A 23,972-nucleotide genomic window follows, 5' to 3' on the forward strand; every position below is an offset into this window, starting at 1 on the left:
AACCAATGCCTCCTCTGCCTGTCTTTGTCCTCACAGGGGCTGTGTCATCGGACCGACTTTTCATTTCAACGTACCTTCCCTCCGCTTCGGTGACGTCTCCTTCGGTGAGTATTCCCTGGGCTTGGAGCATAGGTTGAGAGGTCTGTGCATCACCAAAACAGAGCACCTGAACAGAAGAGCACCTGTCACTTGTGTTCCTCCGTAGCAGCCTTCGAGGTGTTAAAACCAGGGCTGCTGGTGGCTTAGGCAGTGTTGTGCCATCATGAGGTCAGATAGGACCAAAGGAACAGAAAGTCAGTGTTTTCTGGTGTCCCTCATAGTCTGTTCAGCCCCAACCTCCCAATGCTTGGCAGCAGAATGGCTGTGAAAGTCCTTGTGCCAGAAGGGCCCAGGGGATGGTACTGCAGGAGAAGGGAGTTGAAGCCACATGCTAGCCTGTAGCTGCTCTGGGTGAATGTGCGTGTTGCAAGGGGAGGACACCATTTCCCCACCTGACCTTCAGTGTGAGCTGTTGATTAGTGCTGTGAGGGCACCTCATTCTCACCTCCCAGGTAATATGCTCAAGCAATAGCTCGGCATCGGGCACTGATGTCCTCCGAGATCTGGGCTCCTTCTCCTTCCCTGCCAAAAGCCCAGGTCTGCTGATGGAGCCAGTGGCTGAGCGTCCAGAGCATCTCCATTAAAGTGCAGATTCTCGTTCTCCACCTCCGTCTCACAAAAGGCTTTTTACTGAGATGTTCTAAAGTTGAATTGTGAAATCAATTGTGATTGAAGGGCCATTATCATTCTGCACCCAGGATGCCTCTGTGTTTTCATGCTGCTCATGGACTTTCTAAGAAAGCTCATTACCTTTCCTGAGCTGCTTCCTCCCCTCCCTACATCACCACTCTGCCATTTCTTTATTTCCTTTTGAATAAATAAAACCAGAAATGCACCAGGCAGAAATATGGTTATGTAATAGGAGCTTCATCCTACTTAATCTGATTTCGTTAATGAGGCCTTTTGAGCTGAAGGCAGCTACTGCATTTTTGCTTCTTTTAGCTCTGCTGCTGACTGTTGTCTGCCCCTGGAGACTTCGGTCTCCTTTGGGACTGTGAAGTCTGTGTTTGTCCTTTCTGTGTGCCTCCTGCCTCCCTGCTGGAGTAGTTGCTGGAGGTGGGCAGTGGTCACTGTCGATGGGCATGGATGAACTACCTGCTGTGTCTGCAGCTGGTTTTCCTCCCCATCTGTATTCAAGTAACGCTTGGTAAGCAGGCCATGGGAGATGTCTCCTTCTCACAGAGCTGGCCGTCCAAGGCAGATGTCCACTCCAGAGCAATTTGTGGGCTGATGTCCTGTCTCTGCAGCACATCCCCACCAGGTGTGGTTGTATCACTGCTTTTCCATTATGGAAAGCAAGTATCCAAGCTAAAGTGATGTAAACCCTTGCGGGCAGTAACCAAAGCCAGTGTGCAGCATGGATGTGATGTCCCCGTTTGTTAGGTAAGGTGAGACACGGTTCCTGCTAATTTCTAAGCAAGCATCAGGCTTGCCTCCTGTGAAGTGGGCTGCAGGTTGTCACGAGCTGAGTCTGATTGCCCCCAAACAGGAGATGCCTTGAGGATGCTGCCTAGAGAAACTGCATTAGAGTGCTTTGCATCGTGCTGTAGTAGCCAATTGCATCCATTCTTTCTTTTACTGGAGCTTCTCCTCGATGACAATACACTGCTTTTATATATTGAAAACTGTGGGAGTGTTCGTGGAGTTAACAGGGAATGTTACGGACTGAATTTTCAGAAAAAATGGTCTGTCTGGATGTACGCTCATAAGCGAGAAATAACTGATGCTGGTTTTGGGGCATGTGAGAGCGCTCCTCAGGTAAAGAGAGACAAAATTCTGGTGTTCGGCATCGCTAAGAGTGGGCATTGCCAAGGAAGCAATCTCTGTGATCAGCATAAAAGAGAGCTTAAGTGATGATGAATTCCTTGCTTAGCTTCTCAACTAGCTGTGGTTCAGATTGAAAAGAGCTAAACTCCAGGCACAGTTTTATCCTAACAGGATATTCACACCAGGACTCAGGGGGATAATTGGGGCGTAAATTCATATTTGTGTCATTTCCTAGGCTTTCCTCGCACCTTGTCGTGTCGCCTCACTAACACCTCCTTGGTGCCCATGACCTTCACCCTTCGCATTCCTGGGGACGGCTCGGGAGAGCCCAGTGTTACCAGTTTTGTTCCTTTGTCGGACAACACTCACTCATACTGGAGAAGGGGAGCCCAAGGTCTTGTGAAGCCAACCGAATTTACCATCACGCCGTGCAGAGGGACCATCCGCTCCCAGGGGGTCGTGGATATCCAGGTATGGAAAGAGTCTGGCCATACGTGCTTCAGCAGGTGGAGCTGAAGCTTCACTGATGCATGAGAGGGCTTTAGTGCTGCCAGCATAACGCGAGTAAGATATATGCATTAGTGTTAGGCTTTTGTTGGCTGGGTTACTCTGGGACATTTCAGAAGGAGCACCGTTTTGTTTCCAAAATCCTAAGCGGAAGGTCTTGTACCGTATAGTCAGGTACAGAAGCCACTCCTGTGTTTTTGAGAGCTGCTTAGAGCGATCTCTTGGATTTAAAGTGGGCAGAGGAAGGATGAGGACAGAAGGTGGCTGTTAAAAAGAGAGATGTCATTGGATAAAGCAGTTTGCCTTTCTTCCCAGTCTAATTTCTCCTGTCCTGTTGAGCAGGAGGAGCTGTATTCACTGCAGCGATCCCCAAGGGGGACTGCAAAAGCTCTGGCAGCCGTGAACTGCACAGCATCTGCTGGGCCACGTTTTGCTCTCAGCTTCCCCCTGTAAAGCTGAACTCATTCTGTTCAAGGCAACAGATTTCCTCTGGATTTATGCTATTCTAGTCGAGATTACAAACTGGTCCCTTAATTTTAATGCAGTGGTGAGTAGAGCATTAGTCTAATTGTGCTTTAATTTAGCTTGCATATACCCTGATAACTGCACGGTGTATTTAACAGAGCAGATCTTGTCAGAAGACTTCTATTACTTGCAGAGCCTGTGCTCTGTACATGGACCAGCAGAAGAATTAGGGCAAAATCCTCCCTTTCCTTACCGTGGAAGGAGAACCGGAGGACACCACACATGGACGATGGCTTTTGGGAGCGATGAAGTATTTGATGGTCTTCTCTTCCCCCAGGTCACCCTGTGTTCCAACACCGTGAAGAGATACGAGCTGGCACTGGTGGTGGACGTGGACGGTGTTGGCAAGGAGGTGTTGGCATTGCCTCTCACAGCCAGGTATCACTGCTTCCCTTGCAGCTCATCGTCTCTCCTCGTGCACCCCCCACCAGCACACTGCCTTGCACGCGGTTTTCTGGCTCCATCTCCAAATGAGAAGCGTTGCTTAATGAGCTAGTTCTACCCAGCTAGCTAGGAGAACAGCAGTGCTTTGCAAGCAGCCCACCTTGAGAAGCACCTGTGCTCAACGGACAGGCATGGGGCTGAGCCTTTTTCTAAAGGGAACAGTAATTATATTCATGTTTGGCCTGGCTTTTGGTGCTTGAGGTATAAGAAACTTCCAAAGGGCTGCCCCTCCTTCTTCCTGCAAGTGGTGGACTTGTGCTGGGTTGCGACCAAAATGCAACATTCGTTTGGGACGCAGCGATCAGCCTGCTGAAAGCTGGTGTCTGGTTCAGTTAACGAAGGCATGTGCAAATGGGGAAGGGGCTTGTGTCAGGACTGGTGAGGGGAAGTAGAGGCAAGATCTTAGGACAGGGAAAATAGTCCTTGATGTGGAAGGTGAGCTCAGGTTTCTCTGCTTTCCTCTGGTTCTTCTGAGACGTACTGTTCTCAGATTTAAGCCAAAAGCTGTTCTTGCTGCAGCCAGATTCGATGCTGTCGTGCTGCAATGGGTGTCAGTTTAATTGCAAGAGGCAGAGTCGTCCAGTCAGTGCCTGGGCTGCAATTCCGTAAAAGAAGTGCAAATGGGAGCAGACAGTGTATGGACCCGTGAGGGTCAAGGAGCAAGGTGGCTACAGAAGTGGGGAAGGGGTGGCCAGCCACTGCGTGAGGCAGGTGGTGGCTTGTGCCCTCTGCTGCTGGGGTAAATGGCTGAGTTTTCAGGCAGGGCAAGAGAGGTATGGGAGAGGAGGGAGTAATTTTTACTGAGATTCTGGGGTCTTGTGTTCCCTGAGGCTTGGTGAGCCCTGGTCATGGGTGGGAAGGCTCCCCTGGGGCTCATGCCTTGCTGGGAGCATCAGGAGGGCGCAAGGTGTCTTTGCAAGCCTCCTGGGGCGAAGGTGCCCATCAGACAGCTCTGGGACAGGGCACAGTGCTCTGCCTGGGCACTTGGCAGCCTCTACAATGCTGAGACTCAGGGTTTGCTCCTCCTTTAAGAGGTTGTTGTATAAAAAGAAATTAAAGGCAATTGATTGCTGTAGGGTTCTTAAACGTCCATTTGACAGTGACACGTGTTATGCGTCATTTCATGCTATTTGGGGAGTAAACAAATTCTACATTCTCTCAGTACCTCCAATTCCCTTTTGGTCATCTCTTTGCCTAGATGCGTCGTTCCTCGGCTGCGAGTGCTCAACCCGGTCGTGACATTTGGACGGTGCTTTCTAAAGTACCCGTATCGGCAGATGCTGACGCTTGAGAACGACAGCAATCTCCCAGGCTGCTACGCAGTTCTTCCTCAGGTTTGGCATCGCATCCACCTCCTTTCCTCCAATGTTGTCAAGGGGTATATTAGGAAAAAAGGAGTTTTGGAGAAGACCTTGCTGGTTTATAGTCAAACCTAAAGGTTTGCTGAGAACAGGAACCTACCTGAATAGAAACTTTAGAAAGCAGTTTAATAGGAACCTGCGTGAATATAAACTTTAGGAAGCAGTTTATAGTCTAGTCTTTGGGGTGCTTTCCCGTAGGAGAACTTAGAAGGTCATGAAAGGCTGCTGCAAGGAGGCTGCCAGCACAGGAGCAGGTGTTTGTGCATGCAGCAGCTCTCGGACCCCCTCAGGATGCTAAGCCCATACTAGTCTTGCATCTGGTTTTGTGCCTTTCTGCTTTCTCCTAGGGATTTTTAAAAATGTGCGTGAATTGTCATTGTGGCAGATGTCAAGGAGTTCAGAGTGACCTTTGAGGAAGCTTTAAAGTTGGTTTTGATTGTGTGCCTTATAGGAACACAAGAAGGATGCTCCTGTGTGGTACTCCAGCCCCACGCCATGCGGGATTATCCAGCCTCGCAGCTTGGTGGAGGTCCCGGTTACACTGGAAGCCCAGGTGACGGGAGAGCAGGACACAGTGGCTCATGTTGCAGTGTTTGGGAGCGAAGGATCCCCGCTGGTGAGTGCTAGGGGAGATGTGTGCCTTTGTGCGACTCATCTTGGTGGGGCATAAAGTGTACAGGGATTCTTCCTGGGAAAACAAGAACTTGTAATATATGGCTGGCGTGGACAAGGAAAGAAGGGATCCGTGGCATGAGCAATGGCTCATGCCCAGAGAAGAGGAGGGATGGTATTCTCTTAGGTGGTAATCCAAGTGTCTGACGCAGCATTTCATTATGGATATGTGAGGTGGGATAACAAGCCCAGTCTAAAACGCAGCACGATCCCTGCCTCTCCTACTCTGCTGTATTATTAGATGAGCAGCAACCGCTGCTTCATTAGGACTTTTGCTCAGGAGCACACAGGGACCTCCCTGAATCCTGCTAAAGCAAGCACGTAAGAAAACATGCTGAAGTGATGTTTTGTGCAAAGCTGGATTTAAGCTTTTCTGAAGTCAAGGCCGATCATGTTTGAGAAATATCCATCAAATCTCTTTGCCGAAAGTCCCAGCCAAAGACATGTGAGTCTCCACACCATCTGCATACACAACAGCAGCAGCGACAACAAAATGTAGTCAAGAGACCGTTGTATGTAGTGTCCTGGCTTCATCTAGCTGAAATCTAGATGAAATTTAGTTACACTTGAAATGAAAATGATACTAACTTTTGAAGCAGCTGTTTTAAAATGTCTTGTCATCTGTCTGAGCATGAAGGAGGATGTCAGAGGATTGCTGGGAACCTTAAGCTTTCTGTAACAGAAAGGAAGGCTGACATTTTGAAAGTAGTTGAGGGATTTAAACGTCCATTAAAAGGAGTGGAAATGATGCTGCTAAATCCCCTGGATGCCACTGAACCTCTCAACCCAGGCCCTTGTGGGTGTGCAATGTAAAGCAGTCAACGGGAAGGCCAGGCAACGCAGGCTTTGCAGGGAAGCGTGAAGTTTGACAAAAGAGTTGCTCGTAAATATAAGGCATGCTTCCCTTCAAAAGAAGGGTTTCCCCCCACTAGAATTTATGTCTGTTATTCATATAATACCAGGAATACACACAAGCACAAATCAGAGGCAACTAACTTGCATGATCTGTACTCTGAAGAGCCTGCTTTGCTTCTGACTTGTGCTGGTTGTCACAGGCGTCGCTTTGGGAGTGTTAACGAAGTTAGTCTCCAAGTGGGGCTGTGCAGCAGCAGAAGTCAGGGAGGGTGGCTTGGAGCAAGACTGAGCAGGAAAAGGGGTGGGAGCAGGTACAGGGTACAGGGAAGAGAGCTAACAGTGTGGAAGAGGTGTGAAAAAGCAAGCATGGGAAACTGGGTTTCTTTACCCCCTGATACCGGGAGCTTGTGGCTTTCAGATGGGATGGCTCCAGATCCCACACGTGCTCCAGGCCTTCTGTTTCAGTCTTACCACACTGAAAACTTCAAACCACCCTAATTATCCCTCAGTCTCGGAGTACCCTTAGAGCAGTCTAATCTTTTTCAACTTTCCCTGTTCTTCTTGATCTTTCCTACCTGCTTCCTGGAGCAGAAAATCCATTTAGTGAGCGTTGGAGAAGGACCAGTTGTCTCCGTGCACCCGAGTAAAATAAATTTTGGCCGTATCCAAGTTTTACAAGATGCTTCCCAAACTCTCCGCCTCTGCAATCAGACTGTCATCCCTGCATCCTTCTGGGCAGAGATGGTAAGTATCTGTGGGGCTCTTTTCCAGCAAAAATGGTCCATAGCAGCCTGTGACTTGACCTTTCTATGCAACATTTCCATATTGCTCCCCGAGGGAGAAAGGGAGATATTCCATCACAACGCGGGAAGAGGAGCCTGGCTCTGGGGGCGGTTTTCTCTGGGGAACCCCTCAGTAAAATAGAAAGTTTGCGTAGATGTTTGAGCAGGAATGAGTCTGGATCACTTTTACAAGTTGTCCCTTTGTTTTGTGGAAGGTTGTCGTGGTTTAAGCCCAGCTGGCAACTAAGCACCACTCCCCCCCTGCCCCAGTGGGATGGGGGAGAGAATAGGAAAAGTAAAAGCGAGAAAACTCGTGGGTTGAGATAAAAACAGTTTAATAAATGAAATGAAGTAAAATAATAATAATAATAATGATAATAAAAATTGTAATGAAAACAACAACAAACAAGAAAGGCAAGTGATGCAAATGAAAACAATTGCTCACCACCCTCCGACCGATGCCCAGCCCAAGCAGCGGTCCCCCGGCCAGCCTTCCCCCTAGTTTATATACTGAGCATGACATCATATGGTATGGAATATCCCTTTGGTCAGTTGTGGTCAGCTGTCCCGGCTGTATCCCCTCCCAACTTCTTGTGCACCCCCAGCCTACTTGCTGGCGGGGCGGTGTGAGAAGCAGAAAAGGCCTTGACTCTGTGTAAGCACTGCTCAGCAGTAACTAAAACATCCCTGTGTATCAATACTGTTTTTAGTACAAATCCAAAACACAGCCCTATACTAGCTACTATGAAGAAAATTAACTCTATCCCAGCCAAAACCAGCACAAAGGTATTTAGCTCTGAGAGTCATGCTTTTGGAGCTCTATGCAATGAAGGGAACCCTGTGGCCCTTTGCTCCTGAAAGGGCATGGGTTTCCCTGTGGTTTCTCTGTTCCGTCTGCATCTCCTTTGCCTCAACCTCCAGCTGACGATAGAGACTAGGGTGTGAGGTCTGTCCTCCAACTGCTCATGGTGAGGTGAGTTTCACCCCTACTGGGGGTCACCCCAGCTGGGTTGTTGCCCAAAGATATGCTTGTAAGGGTGGTGTAGCGACGGAGTCTGTGGACTCCGTAGCATTGCAGAGCATCTCTGGAGAGTAGCTGCAGAAGAAGGTTATTTAATTCATGGAGGCTGCCTAGTGTGACAAGCTGCCTAGCAGGAGGAGAGCTTGGCTGCTTCCCTGGCAGGGGGAGCGGGGCTGATGCAGGCGGGAAGGGCTCGGGTGCGGAGGCTGGGTGGGATGTGCTCCCCACTGGAGGGGGGATCGAGGCAGGAAAACAGGGTTTGGAGGGGGTTTGTGCTTGTCTGTGGTGGGTTGGAGTTCTGGGGCTGGTTAACCCAGGCTGAATTTCCCTCTTGCTGCTTTTGCAGCTTGTTTGCTCCAGTTTCTGTGCCCAGGAGCATAAACATAACCTCAAAGTGGGGGATTCCCAGGGCAGCTTTCTTTGGCTCCACAAAGAAAATCTGCTTTCCATCTCTGCAGAGAGCAAGCCACCTCGGATGGGTGGTACTGGTGTGTAAATGATGGGGTTTGCATGCTTGTACCCAAGACTGACCTTCAGAGCTCCGTTTAGGTCCTGCCATCGGGGTGTGATGCCTTCCCTCCCTCCCCTGGGCAGCTTGCAGTGCACCCAGGGGGCTTGCAGGGGTATATCTGCCTCTCCATTGCCTCAGTGCCCTAACTTATGGGACTGGGCAATAAATCCCATCCTGCTTCCCGGCGATCTCTGCAAATATTGTGCTAATCAATAACTCGAACTGTAATATGAGGTGGTTCAGGGATGGCTTCTTTCCCTGCAGTAAAGATGGCCTCTGCTGTTCCATAGCCCCTCTGCTGACTCCCCAGCATGGAGTTACCCCGTGGTGAGCATCTCAGCTTCTCAGGATAGCTGCTGCTATCCTGGAGATGTTCAAGGAGGCAGGTGCTGGGAACCTGCTGGATCAGCCGTTTCAGCAAGGGCTCTTCAGACTCTTCAAGACGGTGATGCTGAGCCTGCCTGATGGGAGCAGCACCGTGGCAGGCGAGATGTGCTCGAGCTACTCCCTTGCCCTCAGCAACTGCCTACTTTGGTGCTGTTTTGTTGCCTCAGTTGAAGTTTTGCCCTTTGCTGCTGCCTTAGGCTGCCTGGCAGTTTATTGATGGGAAGAAGAGGGGACTGAATAATTTTGGAGATAAAATTTGAGATGCAGTCGGGTGTCAGGGTGACCTGCACATGTAGATCTGAGAGCAGAACTGGCTCTGGCCGTCCCTTAGCCTAGCTGGTGGGTGACCTGGGCATCCTTCATTCATTTGCGCCCCTGAACCCAAGTCTTGTGTTCTCAAAGATGCCAAAGCTGCTGCTTTGATTTCCTGCTTGGAGACTGCTGCAGGACAGTGAGCTGGGATTTCCCTGTTTCCCATTTGATGGCTAATCTCAAAACCCTGGCTCTTTGCATTTAGGCTTCTGGATCATGGTCCCCACTCGAAAGAAAGAGCTCTTGATTGAAATTTTCAGAGCAGTGTTGGATCAGCAACATTACAGCATGCTGACTGGCAGCTCAACAACCTGAATGAGATTAGATTAAGGGGCAGCAACAAGGCAAATCAAAGGCTGGTGTCTTGTTCAGAACAGAAAAGGAAGATGCTGTAATGCAGATGGCCATGGTGGTATCCTTAACCACCACATGCAAATTGCTGTTCCTGTCAAGTCGAGCTTTCTTCTTGCTTTATGGGAGAAAAGAGCATTATCTGAGCAAGCTGAGATGTTTTTTGTGGCAAACTTCACTTCGGGATAGCAACTTCAAGACTTACCTGGAGTACTCCTCATCGTGCACAGGCTTCCCCGTGCCCCTCTTGTGTCTGTCGGATGAGTTGCGGGGAGCAGCACTGAGCATCTCTGCCACCAGAAGGAAGGAAATAAAAAAACCCTCCAAACCCTCCACTGAGATGGGGCTTTTTGGGTTTGTAGTGGAGTGTAGGGACTTCATACCCATGTCCTTGGTTGGCTTATCCTTGCTTGCCGGGGTAGCTGCAGGGCTGTGACCCTTGGGGCCAGCGTGTCATCCCGTGCTCACCCACTGAATCCTGTGTCTGTCTGACGTACCTTTCCTTGTCAGATTGCTTTCCCAGCTGCCAGGCAGCCCTGTTAGAGCATCCTGTGGATCCCGCAAGGGGAGGGTTTGCCTTTTTTGTGGTAAAAAAGACTGGAGGAATAGGTCAACATGAAGGAGCTGCTGCAGCTTAGCTGGGGGCTGATGCGACCTGCTGAAAAAAGTGGCCGTTTCTCCTCCTTGCTGTCGCTGTCATCTTCTTTTCCTGTTTCCCTAAGTGTCTGATTTTTGCTGTATTGACAAGTGCAAAAGAGTTGTATTGATTAATGGAAGTGTTTGCTTTCCCTGCAGAAAGGCAGAGAGAAAAAAGCATCTTTCTTTGATCATTTCGTACTTGTTTGTTGTCACTTTGTCTCCTCAGGCATCTTTTATTTGGCTACCAAGAATGACATGTCTCAGCATCACAGAAGGCAGCTGCGTATCACACCTGTGTGATCAGGAAGGAAAAGACAAGGCCTAGGGTGCAATTTTTGTCCATCAGCGGCAGCTTTCTTCTGCCTGCATGACCACCGTGCTGGGTGTGTTATGTGCTACTACAGGGAGGCAAACGCTGTTTTCCTGGTGCCTTGTAATGAGGGAGGAGAGAGGAAACCTTTCTTGGGACTTCCCCTTGTAGTGACGGTGCTCTGTTTCCTGATTTTGGGCTCCTGTCTCCTTTGACAGGATCCTTGACCTCCCTAATCCAGAGCCCTGTGCTCCTGATGGAGCTCACTGCTGCCTGGTTTCCAGCAGTGGTCGTCCAGCCAGATGTGGTCTTGTCTTCAGGAGAGTGCCTGGGGAACAGATCCCCTTCCACCTTCCCAGGGATGAGCTGCCCTCAGATTCAACTGGAGCTGATGTTGCAGAAGAGACCATGTTTTGTTTATTTAAAAAAAAAAAAGAAGCTGCACCTGTTTATCTTCTCACTGGGATTCCCTGGAGAGAATCAAGTGATTTTCAGGCAGCATATAAAGAGTTTTGGTCAAACTCGGTGTAAGCAAGGAGAGAACATGCAGTTCCCATTCCCATATTTGCTTCTCTCCCCATTTAGTGCAGGTTTTGTTTCATTTCCTGATTTCATTGCATATTATCTCAAGCTTTTGATGACATTCCCTTTATTAAAGAAATGGTCATATGGAGAGACAGCAAAACAGGGAGATAAACTTCAAACGAGTGCCGATAAAGGGATGCTGCTTTAGTGATTATGTTTCTTGTTCTGGCTGATGCGCGATTTTGTTGTTATCTGAGCAATTTGTGCGGGCTGCGGGGAGGGAAGGCTTTGAAGAGCCTGGAACTGAGTTTATTAGTTTTGCCAGTGCCTGGAATAATTTTGATGCCTTTGGCATGCTCCATCCTGGGATGCAGGCATGCAGACCTGACCTGCAGTCAGCCTAAGGAGTTTTCATAGCTGGGGCACCTCCCCATGCTGCCGGGACCCTGAATGCTCAGCAAGTTACTGCTTCCCTGTCCTCCCGCTAGTCTTACCCTCGTTAGCAGAGGTCGTTTTGGCGGGGTTATTTAAAATGCTTTCCATGACTTTGAAGTGCTGCTTGGTTTTCTGGTGTTCTTCTCCCTTGGGCTGGCTGGTGTCCTGTTAGAGCTCAGTGCCACCAGGCTGACAGATGGAAACTCAAGCTGACTTCACCTGGATCAGGCACTTGGATCATGTCAGGCCTCCAAGCTCATCATTGCTTTTCATTAAAAACAGAAGGAAAAAACCCTTTTCTCTTACAATACTGAGGTGTTTTGGGTGAGTAGTGCCTGTCGTCCCAAACAGAGCACTGAACTGTGGGGTGCGTGTGCCACTAACACCGTGATGGACACTTTGAAGCCGTACATCTACATCCCAGTGCATTTCATGCTGGCTGGGGAACATTGCATGCGTTTCTCTTTGTCTGCTGCAAGCTTGCTCCCTGCGACTGTGGTTTTAAATGGACCGACTGTGGTTTTAAATGGACCGGGGGTCCAGCCCCCTTATTGCCCCATTCCTAGCCAAAGGTGCATGAGAAAGGAGAGGAAGAGAATGCTTGGGAAGCCCCGGCCATGCCCACAGGGCATGTCTTGCCCTTTCTTTCTGCTTAGTTCTTTACTGCCCTGCTGTCAACACTTAGAGCTGAATGTTTCAAAGCCAAGGACAGTGGGACACCTCGCTGCAGCTGATGATCAGTGGGGACCGAGTGCTTCAGTCCTTCAGGGGCTGTTGAGAAGCACTGCCTAACTCTTGGGAGAGACGACTTTGGTGTTGGGGTTTTGATCAACTGGTTTTGCAGAGTTATTCTTCAGGCTCTCAGCAGTATCCCCCATGCACGTGGCTGCCACGGTGGGATTTGAGCAGTCCTGGCTTCCTCTGGCCTTGAGCCTTCATGCAAACCCGGCCACCGTTGTTGGGAAGCCAGGAGAGAGAAAGTAGCTTCCCTTGGTGCGCACTCCAAAAGAGAGACCAAAAGAGGAGGGGGAATAACCTTCTCCTGAGGATGAGCATCTCTTGGGTCAGGCAAAACGGGGTTAATGAAGTGAGTCTGTTAAAGGAGGGTAAACTACAGGTTGTATAAGCTCCTGCATAGTTGCTGTTTGCAGACACCGTAGCTTAGATTTAGGGAAATGAAGCCTTTCTGGTTTTTACCCTCATATCTTTTAGTCCTTCCTTTTCCTGCACCCCACAAGAGACCAGGGTCCGTGGCTTCCATGCTAAGTTAGTGTTTGGCTTGTCTTGCAGGCTGGCAAACGCTCGCGCTGGAGGATTGAACCCAGTAAAGGAATGATCCCCCCCGAGACCGAGGTGTCTGTGACCATCATCGCAAACTTGGATGACACGGAGAAATTCAGGGACGAGGTGAACCTGTTCATAGAGAACAGCCGTTCCTATGTCATCCCCGTCCGGGCTGTCGGCATTGGCACCACCATTGTCACCGACAAACCCTTTGGTCCGGAGCTCAACTTGGGACGCCACTTCAGGTAGGCTACCTCTCAGCTCCCGCTTCTGCCGTGGGCTCAGCCAGGAGGAGTTTTGCTGTAGTCCTTCAGGCTAGTTCTCCTTCCGTGCTCAAGGTCCTGGCTCCGTTTCACTGAAGCCACAAGAATTCCTTTAGAAGCATTTTATGGCCATTTGAAAGATGTTAGATGCCATCAAAAGCCACCAAAATGGACACCAGTTGCTAAATTGTCACTGAATTGCCCTTACTTATAATACCTTTATTTCCTCACTTTATCAAATAAAGATACGGAGGAAGAACAGTAGGTCCCCGAAGCCTCCTGCTGGAAAACACTACATCACGTGTATAAACATATTTCCCTTTGGAATAACATGGCTTGCTTTTTCACTCACTGTGGAGTATCATCTTGCAGCAGCGGAAAACTGTGGAGGTAGCTTGTTAGCAACTCCTCGAGTAAAGTAATGGTGCTGCTTTATTTCCCCTCTGCCTGGGAGTCCTGGAGGAGCAGCAGAATTTGTCTTTGCCCTGTATCATGCCTTAGTTCACTCGTCATCCCCGGCTCCCCTGCCAGGCTGCTCTTTATGAGACGTAGTTGCTCTTTCCTCGTCACTCCTGCCTGCTTTCCTCCCTGTCTCCTAGGTCAAGACCGCAGCAGCAGCCCGGGGCACGGGCAAGTGAGGGTGGCTGCAGGCCCAGCTCTGAAAGGGAGAGGAGGAGAGGTTGGGTGGGATAAATTGAGAGTATTTATTGAAAGAGCTTGGCTCGGAGGAGGGGATTTGTTGATGCTTCCGTGTGTGTCTGAAACCAGGCACGTCCTTCTAAACAGGGGAGGAAAATAAGCCTTTGCAAAGTGCTGCTTGCCTTGTGTTGGAGACCTTTTGGGGCGAGAGGCATCATCATCTCGAGGTGCCTGTTCCTTTCCCTGGCTGCAAAGAGGGTCCACAGTGCTCTGATACCTACATTTTTGGTTAGAAAGAGCAGGTTAATCCTACCTTAAGCATTTAGGATAGATTTTCAGCAACTTAAATATGCATCCACAAGCCATCCACATCAGCAGGGACGTTGCAGGGAGGTTGGTGCTTGTCCAGCGTGTCCTGTGCTCTGTGCAGCCGCAGATTGGCTACACAACACAGGGGACAATGTTGGGGTGGCTCATGTCATTGTGCTCTGCCCCCCTTCACCCGCAGGCTCTGTTTGGAGTTGTTGCCGTTGGTGTCGGCTGCAGAACTGCCACCGAGTGAGCTGTGGTGGGACCCCGGTAACATCTCCGATGAGTTGGGCTTTCCCAGAGCCACAAATTCTGCATCTCCCCAGAGCTGCTCCGAGCTTTCATCCGTTGCTCTCCACAACACACACCATTTCATATTAAACTTGTAAACCTCGTTATTTTTTTTAACAGTCTGTTTCACAGACTTGTTTGTTCTATAGTACATGCTTGTGTGTTTGTATTTAGCTGCTTATGGCAGACATGCATTTTGTAAGCCACATGTTCTGTACCTTTCAAAAAGACAATAACTGTTCCAGGAACTCTTCATTTCCTGGTCATGCTCAGCTTTATAGAGGGTAAAATAATGACTCCAGACTAGCCTGCGGTTAGTGTTTCTTTACCTGAAGGAATCAATTCCCATTGAATATTCATCTGGCTTTATATCTAGCTCTAGTTCTTCATCTCTGATTGTCGCTCCGTTCCCTCAGCAGCTAGAGCTGGTCTTGCTGCTGTGTTCGTATTGGGAAAACCTCTGTTGATCCTGTGTTCTCAGAGTGCATTTGTCTCCCTAAAACACAAACCCAGCTGCACTGTTGAGGCAAAGGGCGATATGTTGGGGGCGATGAGGGTTGGCTGCTCCCTAAGGGATGGGGGGATGAGGGGGATCCCACCAGTGAGGCAGGTGGTGCCCGGATCACCAGATGAGTCTATATACCCTGCAGCCTCCCCAGTAGCATCTTTGGAGGAAGCCACCTGAGGCAGCAGCTCCCAAGGGGAAGGTGAAATGGCAGCGAAGCTGTTCCTCCCTCCACTTGCAGCCAGGCCAGGCCAGCTCAGTGTCTGATGCAGCGAGACCTGCAGGAAGCCCCTTGGAAAAATACTCTGATTATTAAGCCCCAAAGGCTGGTGATGCTCTGTCTGCAGCAACTGAGATGATGTTTGTGTTGGGTCTGGCTGAGATGGAGTTCATTTTCCCCATAGCAGCCCTCATAGTGCTGTGCTTTGTATTGGTAGCTAGAAGGGTGCTGATAAGGCACCGGTGTTTTGGGTACTGCTGAGCAGTGCTCGCACAGCACCAGGGCTGTCTCTCCAACATTCCCCCCTCACCGCTAGGCTGGGGGTGGGCAAGATCTTGGGAGGGGTCATAGCCAGGACAGCTGACCCAAACTGCCCAAAGGGATGTTCCATCCCATACGACGCCTGCTCAGCAATAAAAGCTAAGAGAAGAATGAGGAAGGGGGGGCATTTGTTATTACAACATTTGTCTTGTGGAGCAACCGCTAAGCGTACTGAAGCTCTTCTTCCCGGGAAGTGGCTAGACATCACCTGCTGATGGGAAGTAGAGAATAAATCTTTTCTTTTCCTTTGCTTCTGTGCGCGGCCTTTGCTTTTGCCGTATTAAACTGCCTTTCTCGTGACCCACGAGTTTTTTTCCATCTTATTTTCTCCCCGCCCTGTCCTGCTGAGGAGGGGAGTGATTGAGTGGCTTGGTGGGCACCCGGCATCCAGCCGAGGTCAACCCACCACAATGTTCTTCACGAAGCTTTTCCTTGCTGTGCACAACCAGAGCAGCTGCTGGATGGTGATAAACTTCGGGGCAGGCAAGGTCTGGCTCTTGCTGTAGCTTTGAGCTAGGTCAGCCTTTTTGGAGGTGCCTTTATTGCTGAGTGTGCAGTTGGATAATGCCTTCAGGGTGCTGAAGCTGGGTGATCGCTGGGAAATGGCAGCTCCTGTGACATTTTCCATCTCTGCTTCTCTTCTAGCCTGGACCCCTGCTGCTACCACTTCAAGATGACGAATAAAGGGCGACGCACCCAGTACCTGTATTGGACAACAGAAGGTTTCAGCCCATTTCACCGGCATCATCGTCTCCCTGCCATTGGTACCACCAAGGGCAAAGATTCCGCCCAGAACCCCAAACCTGCCTGCCCCGTGTTTAAGCTTCAGCCTCTGAGGATGGAGCTGATGCCGGGCAAGACTGTGGAGATGACCCTGGAAGGCTTCTCCAGCACTCCACAGGTGAGGTCCCCCATGAGGGCTGAGCCTTTCCCATCGGATCACGTCCACTGGGAGTTCTTTTGCAGCCCCTTGACATTTGCCTGCGAAAATGAGCAAGAACTTTCCAGAAACTGTTTTAATGCCACAAGTTACGATGGGAGCACCAGTTGCTTTTCTTGCTGGCCACCATCAGTTGCTAAGGCTTTTTTTTGTGTTTCTAGAGCTACCATAAACCCAACTTGCTGACACCAAAATGTGGGCTGAAGGAAGTATTGCTACTTCAGGGGCCAAGGGCAGGTTATAAGGTGTCATGTGCTGAGGCAGAAAGGAAGGGCAGGGCAAATAAGTTCTACTTACACTAGGGGCACAGGCAGAAAGTAGATTAAAAAATGCAAGGTCATCTGTCTGGGGGAAGCAGTGAGCAAAACAAACCACCTGTGAAGGGCGGGAGTGTCTGGGAGCAGCATCATTTTTCCTCTGTAGACAAATGTAAGCAGAGGGCTTGTCTAGCACTGAGTCCTGGAGGAGAAAAAACGAACAGGGTGTGTCAGCTCTAATGATCATTCCCCATGTGGGAGTCTCTTCCCAGGGATCATTATAATTGACAGCTTGACTTTTGTCAATATTTCCAGAACAGCTCGCCCCAGTCTCTCAGCCAGCCCCGGTGTCCCAAGGGCAGCCAGGTCTTGCAGCACCCTTGGATGGCAGCTGAGAGGGGAGGGATTTCAGCAGGGTCACTGGGTGTTCTCCCTGGACCCTTCTTTCCAGGGGAAATCCAACTCTGCAGAGAAACTGCCAGCTAACCCTGGTGTGCATTCCCTGGCTCCAGGACCACTGGGCACAGATGTTTAAGCAACTATGGACTAAATCTGCATTAAGCTCCTGCTGATACCAGTGCTTTGAAAGGTTTTTTAAAGGGTTGCCTGAGTGGCAGCTTGAGGAAGACTTGATTACTCACTCAGTTGACTGTGATGGGATTGTCCCTGTGCAGTTCTGAGCCCAAAGGTTTTGCTGAAGAGGGAAAAAGGTACTAGAAAGGAAGGAAAATGATCAGGGTATTGGTGAGGGTGTCTTGCCCGGAAAGGCCAAAGGGGATCTGTGAGCTCAGCTGTGGCTGCCTGGTTCATGCAGTCAAAGCCCAGACCCTGGGAGTGGGTTTTCCACCTTACTTGGGGTCTTGGGAACTTAATTCTCTTCAGGTTGGCCAGAAGCCCAACTGCCTGCACTGCACGTGCAGCACAGATGATTTTGGAGGCTGTAGACTCCGAGGAGTTGTTGGGTTGTGGTGTTGTACCAGAGGGAAGAATGAGAAATGACGGGAGGAATTTGGGAAAGTGAAACCATGAGAAATCAGGAAAAAGTCTTGAACATAAGAGCATCCAGCTTCAGCAGAGGGTTTTCATGTGGAGTGCAAGACATCTCTTTCCTAGGGAGATTTCTTTTCAAAGCAGCTCTAGGAGGGCACAGTACATCCTAGGAATGAGTGATCCCCTCTTTACCTGAAGGCAGGCTGGCTATTTGGGTTTTTGCCATGTATCCTTTCTACTAAGCTTCCAAGGGAGGGTTTGCTGGCGTTGGCCCTTCTACCACTTGTTTCCCTTAGTATAGTTATATATTTTTTTAATCAGTTCCTACAGCTTTCTGTAAGCATTATGCTTAGCGATGGGGTACATCAAAACAAGCATCATTTGGGGCAGGGATTATTACGATTGTAGACAGCACGTGACTCAAGTGCCTTTTGTGGATGTTGGGGTGTAGCGGTATGGATGTTTGAGTGCAGCATAAATAGGGTGTAGCATAGAAAGAGAGAGGGCTGTTGAGGAGACGAGTGACTGTCACTTTAGGGCAGTAATACCTGTTGATGGTTGATGGCCAAGATCCCATGGCACAGTTTTTATCCAGGCTATCAAAATCCTTTATGTCCACAGTCGGGTGGCTAGCAAATGCGGGGTGTTTTCTGGACACCCTGCTAGCACCCGCCGGGTGACGTGTGACTCTTGCATGCAGGTAGTGAAGGAGCGGCTGCTGTGTCACGCCATGGTGGGGAGCAAGGCAGGGAAGGCACAGATCATGCAAGTGGACGTCACCTGTGAGTTTGTTGCTCCCATTCTGCAAATATCCTCCAGAGAAATCACTTTCCGGGTGGAGAAGGTAAGTCTGCAGATTGCATGCTGGCATTGAATAGCTTGGCTGATGACTGAGAGCCCGTGGGGTGTGTGTGCTTGTGTTCAAAGGGGGAAGTTAAATATCTTGTCCGAGTCCTCAGGGCTTTGACTATTGATTTGAGCAGGACCAAGTTTTTGCCATTAACACCAAGATCATTATTTCGCTCCTCTGGGCTTGGGGACAGTCTCACCAGCCGTATTCGGCCTTTCTTGATGTGGATACAGAATTGAGCTGCTGAGCCAAGGGCACAGGGTGAGATGTGTGGGACCCACGAGAACAGCGTGGGCTTTGCGCAGCCCCCTCGTGTGCTGGGGCTGCAGGTGGGAGAGCAGAGAGCTGCAGCTGAGCGATGCTAAACCTGCTCCTCACCCCTCCTGAGGTGCTTTGTAAAGTAAGTGAGGATGTTTCTAGGGATGGACTGGTTTTTAACTTCACCGAAGTAAAACTGAGATTACAGCTGCTCTGCTGAGGGGGATCGTGGCCACTTCTAGAGAGACACCAGTTTCTGTACTCAGTATAAAGGGAGGTTTTTGAGGATCCTCCTTCAAGGCACAGTGAAGTCTGAACACTGATCCTGTAGGGGAGCTGAGAAAAACTGAGAAAGCTGTCAGCTCCTCAGGCTGATGAGGGAAAACTGTCATCTCTTGTCTCTCTTTGCCTTCTCTGCTCTTGGTATGCTCTTTGCATTTCCCCAAGCCTCACTTTCTTCAAAGGACCCGCAGATGTCCTTCAGCTGCAGTGATGGTAATATCAACACAAAGCAGGAGCCCTCTAGTCTCTGGATCCTGACTCCTGCATCATCTTTCTCTCTCCCGTGAGGTGTCTGAAAAAGAGAAGATACTTCATTATTTAGTTTCTGTGTTTTCAGGTCTCTCCTCTGGTTCCCAGGCTTCCAGAGAAGCACAAAATCCTGTGAGCAGGGAGTTCAGATTTAATTAGAAGCTTTTCAGCTCTGCCTGATGTCTGCCTGTGGTCTGCTTGATGCCACACGCTCTGATTTATTGAGTACTACGAAGCTGCAGCTGATTGATGTCAATACACCCAGAAGTAGTTTCCCAAACCCTGTCTAGTTTCTATAAACCACGCAGAGACAAAAGCTCTGGCTTCACGTTCTCTTTTGATCTTGTTCAAGCAGCTGCCTCCTCTCGGGGTCCTATCCCCCCATCTGTACGTGAGACTGTTTCCCTGTCCCCCGGGGGATGCTGTAGTTTCTAAAGATGAAAAGCATCTGATCTACTTCAAGGAAACCTTTCTAGAAGGGTAGAAGTGAATAAAAATAGTAAATAGAGATGTATGCTCTTCTGGGGTTGAAAACCTTGAAATGCATCAGAAAAGGGAAGGAGGTCTGTGGCCGCTTCAGGTTGTTTTTTTTCCTTGTCTCCTGTTTCTGTAGCAACCCAGTGATGTCCTAACTCTTCAGTACCAGCCTCTTTCATTAAAAAACATGTCCTCCCTGCCACTCAGCGTTGTCCTGGCCTTGGAGCAACCCTTCGTGATCTGCGATGCGGACCGGCAGCCCCTCCCCGCAGATGTTCAGGTGAGCAGCCGTGGACCTTGGTGCTGGTGGGGTTTGAAGAGGGAGGAGTGTGGTGGTGCATTTCTGTTGGGAGGTCCTCTGATAGAGAGGTTTATTCTTTAGAATCAGCAGTAGACTGGCCTGAACTAAATTAGATTTGAAACGAGTTGCTGAAGGAAACGAAATATCATCTGAATTGGGGAAATGCGTCCTGGCTTTAAGCCATGAGGAGAGGGGAGCGTGCAACTAGGTCTGGGCACGCCATGTAGTAAAGGTGTCTCCTGGAAACCATCCTAGCTCTCCAGCAGCCATCCTTGGATAACCTCAAGAGCAGCTTGCTCCCTTCAAGGGCAGCCCTGCTTTCAGGAAGGCTGAGGATGCTCCTCCAGCTGCTCCCTGGCACCTGCCCCGTTGTTGGTGGAAGGTGTTGGGTATGGACTCTGCTAAACGTGTTGTAGTAGGCACGGCCACCATTTCTGTGCCGTGCCAGTGACTAGCACCTGCAAGGGTGAGGCTGCAATGCCATTGCGCTTGTGCTGTGAGGAAAAAGATGTTCCTCTGGAGTCAGGGCAAAAGGCCCTGGCTTGCCAGAGTGCTGGTTTGGTTATGTATTTAGCATATAGCTTCTGTGGGTCCAGAATTCAGGAGGACAATATTTCTTTCCCTCTTGTATGGATGCAGAGCCCAGAGGCATGAGTGTGAGATAGTCTCAGACCAGAGTGTTGTGGTGCTTGCGGGCAGGCGCACACTATAAAGAAAAGGAAGGATGAACTGAGGTGGCCACGTTGGGGTCACATGTTGAATATTTACATTTTCATGCCGTAAGACCTTGGGACTTCATCACACTGGCGGTTAATACTCTTCATCTCCTTGCAGCCCATGAAGCTGGAGATAGGAGAGGAACTTCATCTCTCCATCAGCTTTAACCCTGCTTATGAAGAGGGTTTGAATACCTGGGTGGCAGAGAAGGCTCTGAAGATACGCTTTCTCGAGCACCCTCAGGAGGAGCAGGTCACCGTTCGGGGAGAAGTCTACTTCCCCAACCTCCATTTCCCGACCATGGCCGTGGACTTTGGGTGCCTCTTGAATGACACCGAAGCTGTGCGTTATGTCAGGATGACAAACTGCAGCCCACTTCCTGTCCGGTACCACTGGTCCTTCCTGATGGACAGCCACGTGAACCAGATGAGGTATGTGCGCCTCCACCCTCTCCTTGAAGCTCTTCTTCCCGGTGTCCTGTTTGTACTTTGCAAAGACCAAGCTGTTTGCCTGGCATCCGACAAATTGCTTTCAACTTTCCCTTGCGGAAAGAACACCTACCAGCTGTGGTCAGGCTAGATGCACAGGGAATAGGTGATCTCCACCAGTTTGATGCTGGGAAAGAGGCAGCATTCTCCAGGAAAGCTGGTGTGGAAAGCTGCTTTCTCAGACCTTCGTGGCCTGAGGCAATTACCACCTTGGTGAAGTGAGTTTCCATCTGTTCAATGGCACGTTACATTCGCCAAACAGCTCTTCAGTGTTTTACAGCGAAATGGCAGGTTCTGCTGCAGCTTTGGGTACAGCTGTAGGTGTTGGTGGGAGGACTTGTCTGAACATCCCCTGGGAGCAGGGCCACCCAGCGCTGGTCTGTGGTTTCCAAGCCAATCTGGCAGTCATGCCGGAGCACGTCTATAAACACGTTTCTAGCAGTTCCTCCTGCTGTGGCCTCTCTGCATAGTACAAAAGTCTAGTCTGGGCAGTTTTGATTACAGTAGCAAATGGTTTTTCCATAATGCCCTAGGAAACCGAGCAAAGTCAGCCATTGTGCATTGAAGTGCTGCTATTAGAAATACTAGAGATCATCAATAAACAGTTTTGTTTAGGGCATTGGGATCTGTCTCAGAGGAGACGACCTATTGGGAAGTGGAAATTAGCTATGGCTATGAGGAGGGCTTGGGGGAGAAGACCTGGGCATTGGGGTAGCCCATTCACAGCTGGCTCTTGCCAAGCAACAACAAGAAGTCTTTAGTGTGGCCCTTCTTGATGCACGGCACCTTCAAGAACAGACCCTAAAATGCAGAGGAAAGTCTGCAAAAGCAGGTGGAGGGAGATGGGCAGGGGAAGAGGAGCAGGGCTGTAAGCTCAGCTTGGAGGCCCCTGTCATCCCCTGGTAAATTAGATTAGGGTTTAATTACCAGCTAAAGGGGAAATCTAATTTTGATGATAGAACAATGCATGTGTTTTATAATAAGAGAAACAAACAGAGTGAAGCTGTGTGGAATTAATTTCCTCTAGGGCCACTTGTTGGCCGATTGCCTGTTTATCTTGCCTCTTCTTTTTTTAGAACCAGTTTAGGTTTTTGGAAATGTGAATGCTGACTCAGTTTTCAGCTTTTGATAACCCCGGTCTCCACCTAAATGGGCTTTGCTGGACCTGAGCCTGCAGGTGCTCGTTCTTCCAGTGGATGCAGAGTCACCCAGCTCTGCTGAGTTGGTAGCAGTTGAGGGTCCAAAGCATCTGGCAGGATAGCAGCCTTGGCTCCACAGTGTTGGGCATAGCCCCTTTGCTGGCTCATTAGCGCTGTGGACGTTACGACAGCTCCCTTTTCTGTTCTGCATGTTGGTTATGCAGTAATGTACTCTCTCCGGGTCCCTCAGCAGACGCCATGTGATCCTCTGTGGCAGAGCTGGAAATGAAGACTGTCTCCAAGCTATTCACACCTCAAATTGCTCATGAAGAGCCCTGCAGAAGGGCAACATGTCAGATAGTATTTCTGGTCCACATTAAGCACTGTTGGTATTCTAGATTGTCAGATCAAGGTCACTCAGTCTGACACTGAGGGAATCAAACATCAGGTCTCACGAAGGTGAGATCAATGGAATTTAACCGTCCATACATCTAACCTTGCTGGAGCCAATCATCAGAGACTCCCAGCAGCATCAATCAGACACACATGTTTATTTTGTCCAGGAGAGAAGAGTGTTGTTTCTCTGCCTGGAAGGGATGCTGTGTGCTTAGATCTTTTTTTTTTTTCTTCTAATTGTTCAACCCATTTTTTCCTCCTTACTCTTCAGTCACTGCTGCTACTTTGAGCAGAGCAATCATAGAAGCAACACAGTCCAACCGTTGCTGTGTGGTTGGACTTGCCGAACTCATGCCAACCCATGCCCCTTCTCTGACACGGCTGAGCCATAACTCTCTCCTGGTTACTCTTCTTCTATGTGGTTAGAGACAGAGTAGGAATAGGCTCTCCTTACCTCTTGGACCTTTGCTAGCTCAAAGCCAAGTTAAGCCTTTGCACCAAGATGTTTTCTGCAGTGTTGGAAAGGACCTCTAGAATGGCCCAGCAGGAGATAATAGATCTGGAGTCAATTTCAAACATTCCATCATCTTTCTTATCTTAAAGGTTTCTTCCTGAAATGCAGATTTGTTCCCCTTTCTAAGGGCAGTACCCAGCTCCTCAGCTTTATTTGGGATTCCCATCAAAAGGAAGACATTAAATCCAAGGGCTATACAAGGCTTTTCTTAGAGACCTGTGACAAAGGCTGCCAAAGGCTCCTCCCCAAACTTAGCTGTTCTCTGGAGTTTCCATCCTTCATTAAGGATCCATGCCTTGTCATTTCCTTTGAGCATTGCTGTTCCTGCATCACCTCTTCATCCCCTTCACGCGAGACATGTTCCCTCCCTGGGATAGAGCTAACACACGCCATGCGGTCCATGTGCCAGGGTGGATCAGCAGGAGCTGTGCACCTCCGTGGCACCTGTCAGGTCCCCTCCGTGTGTTGATCCGACGTCTCTGGAGAGTGGGAGTGTCTTGGCTACAAATCCAGCGTAATGAATTGCCAGTAGATTCTTTGGGGAAAGGGATTGTTGGGCTAAACATGTAGAAGATGACTCTTCCCTTTCCATCCAGGATTTTTTCAGCCAATTTGTTTTGAACAAACCAGCAGCCTTTCTCCTCCCAAGTGGATCTTCCTATAGCATTAGGAATTCCTCATGTCGCTGCCATCTCTGTGCATGTCCCTTGGCAGGTTGCCCTGCAGGGACCCTGCGAGCCAGATCCCAGCCTTGGTAGTGACAAAAAAACCCCACAACC

The 23,972-nt window shown here is 49.5% G+C and overlaps 1 protein-coding gene across 1 annotated transcript in view; it reads left to right on the forward strand.

Moving 5' to 3' along the window:
* Positions 1 to 13,036, forward strand: part of LOC132317674 (hydrocephalus-inducing protein homolog) — a 44,698-nt gene extending 31,662 nt beyond the window's left edge. The window contains exons 12-18 of the mRNA XM_059822344.1: positions 37 to 104; positions 2,102 to 2,337; positions 3,176 to 3,276; positions 4,541 to 4,676; positions 5,155 to 5,319; positions 6,822 to 6,974; positions 12,794 to 13,036. Of these exons, the coding sequence (XP_059678327.1) occupies positions 37 to 104; positions 2,102 to 2,337; positions 3,176 to 3,276; positions 4,541 to 4,676; positions 5,155 to 5,319; positions 6,822 to 6,974; positions 12,794 to 13,036 (1,102 nt within the window). The remainder of the gene's footprint in view (positions 1 to 36; positions 105 to 2,101; positions 2,338 to 3,175; positions 3,277 to 4,540; positions 4,677 to 5,154; positions 5,320 to 6,821; positions 6,975 to 12,793) is intronic.
* Positions 13,037 to 23,972: the final 10,936 nt, after the last annotated feature.

Source organism: Gavia stellata, chromosome 11 (genome assembly GCF_030936135.1).
Source record: "Gavia stellata isolate bGavSte3 chromosome 11, bGavSte3.hap2, whole genome shotgun sequence".
Taxonomy (NCBI): Eukaryota; Metazoa; Chordata; class Aves; order Gaviiformes; family Gaviidae; genus Gavia; species Gavia stellata.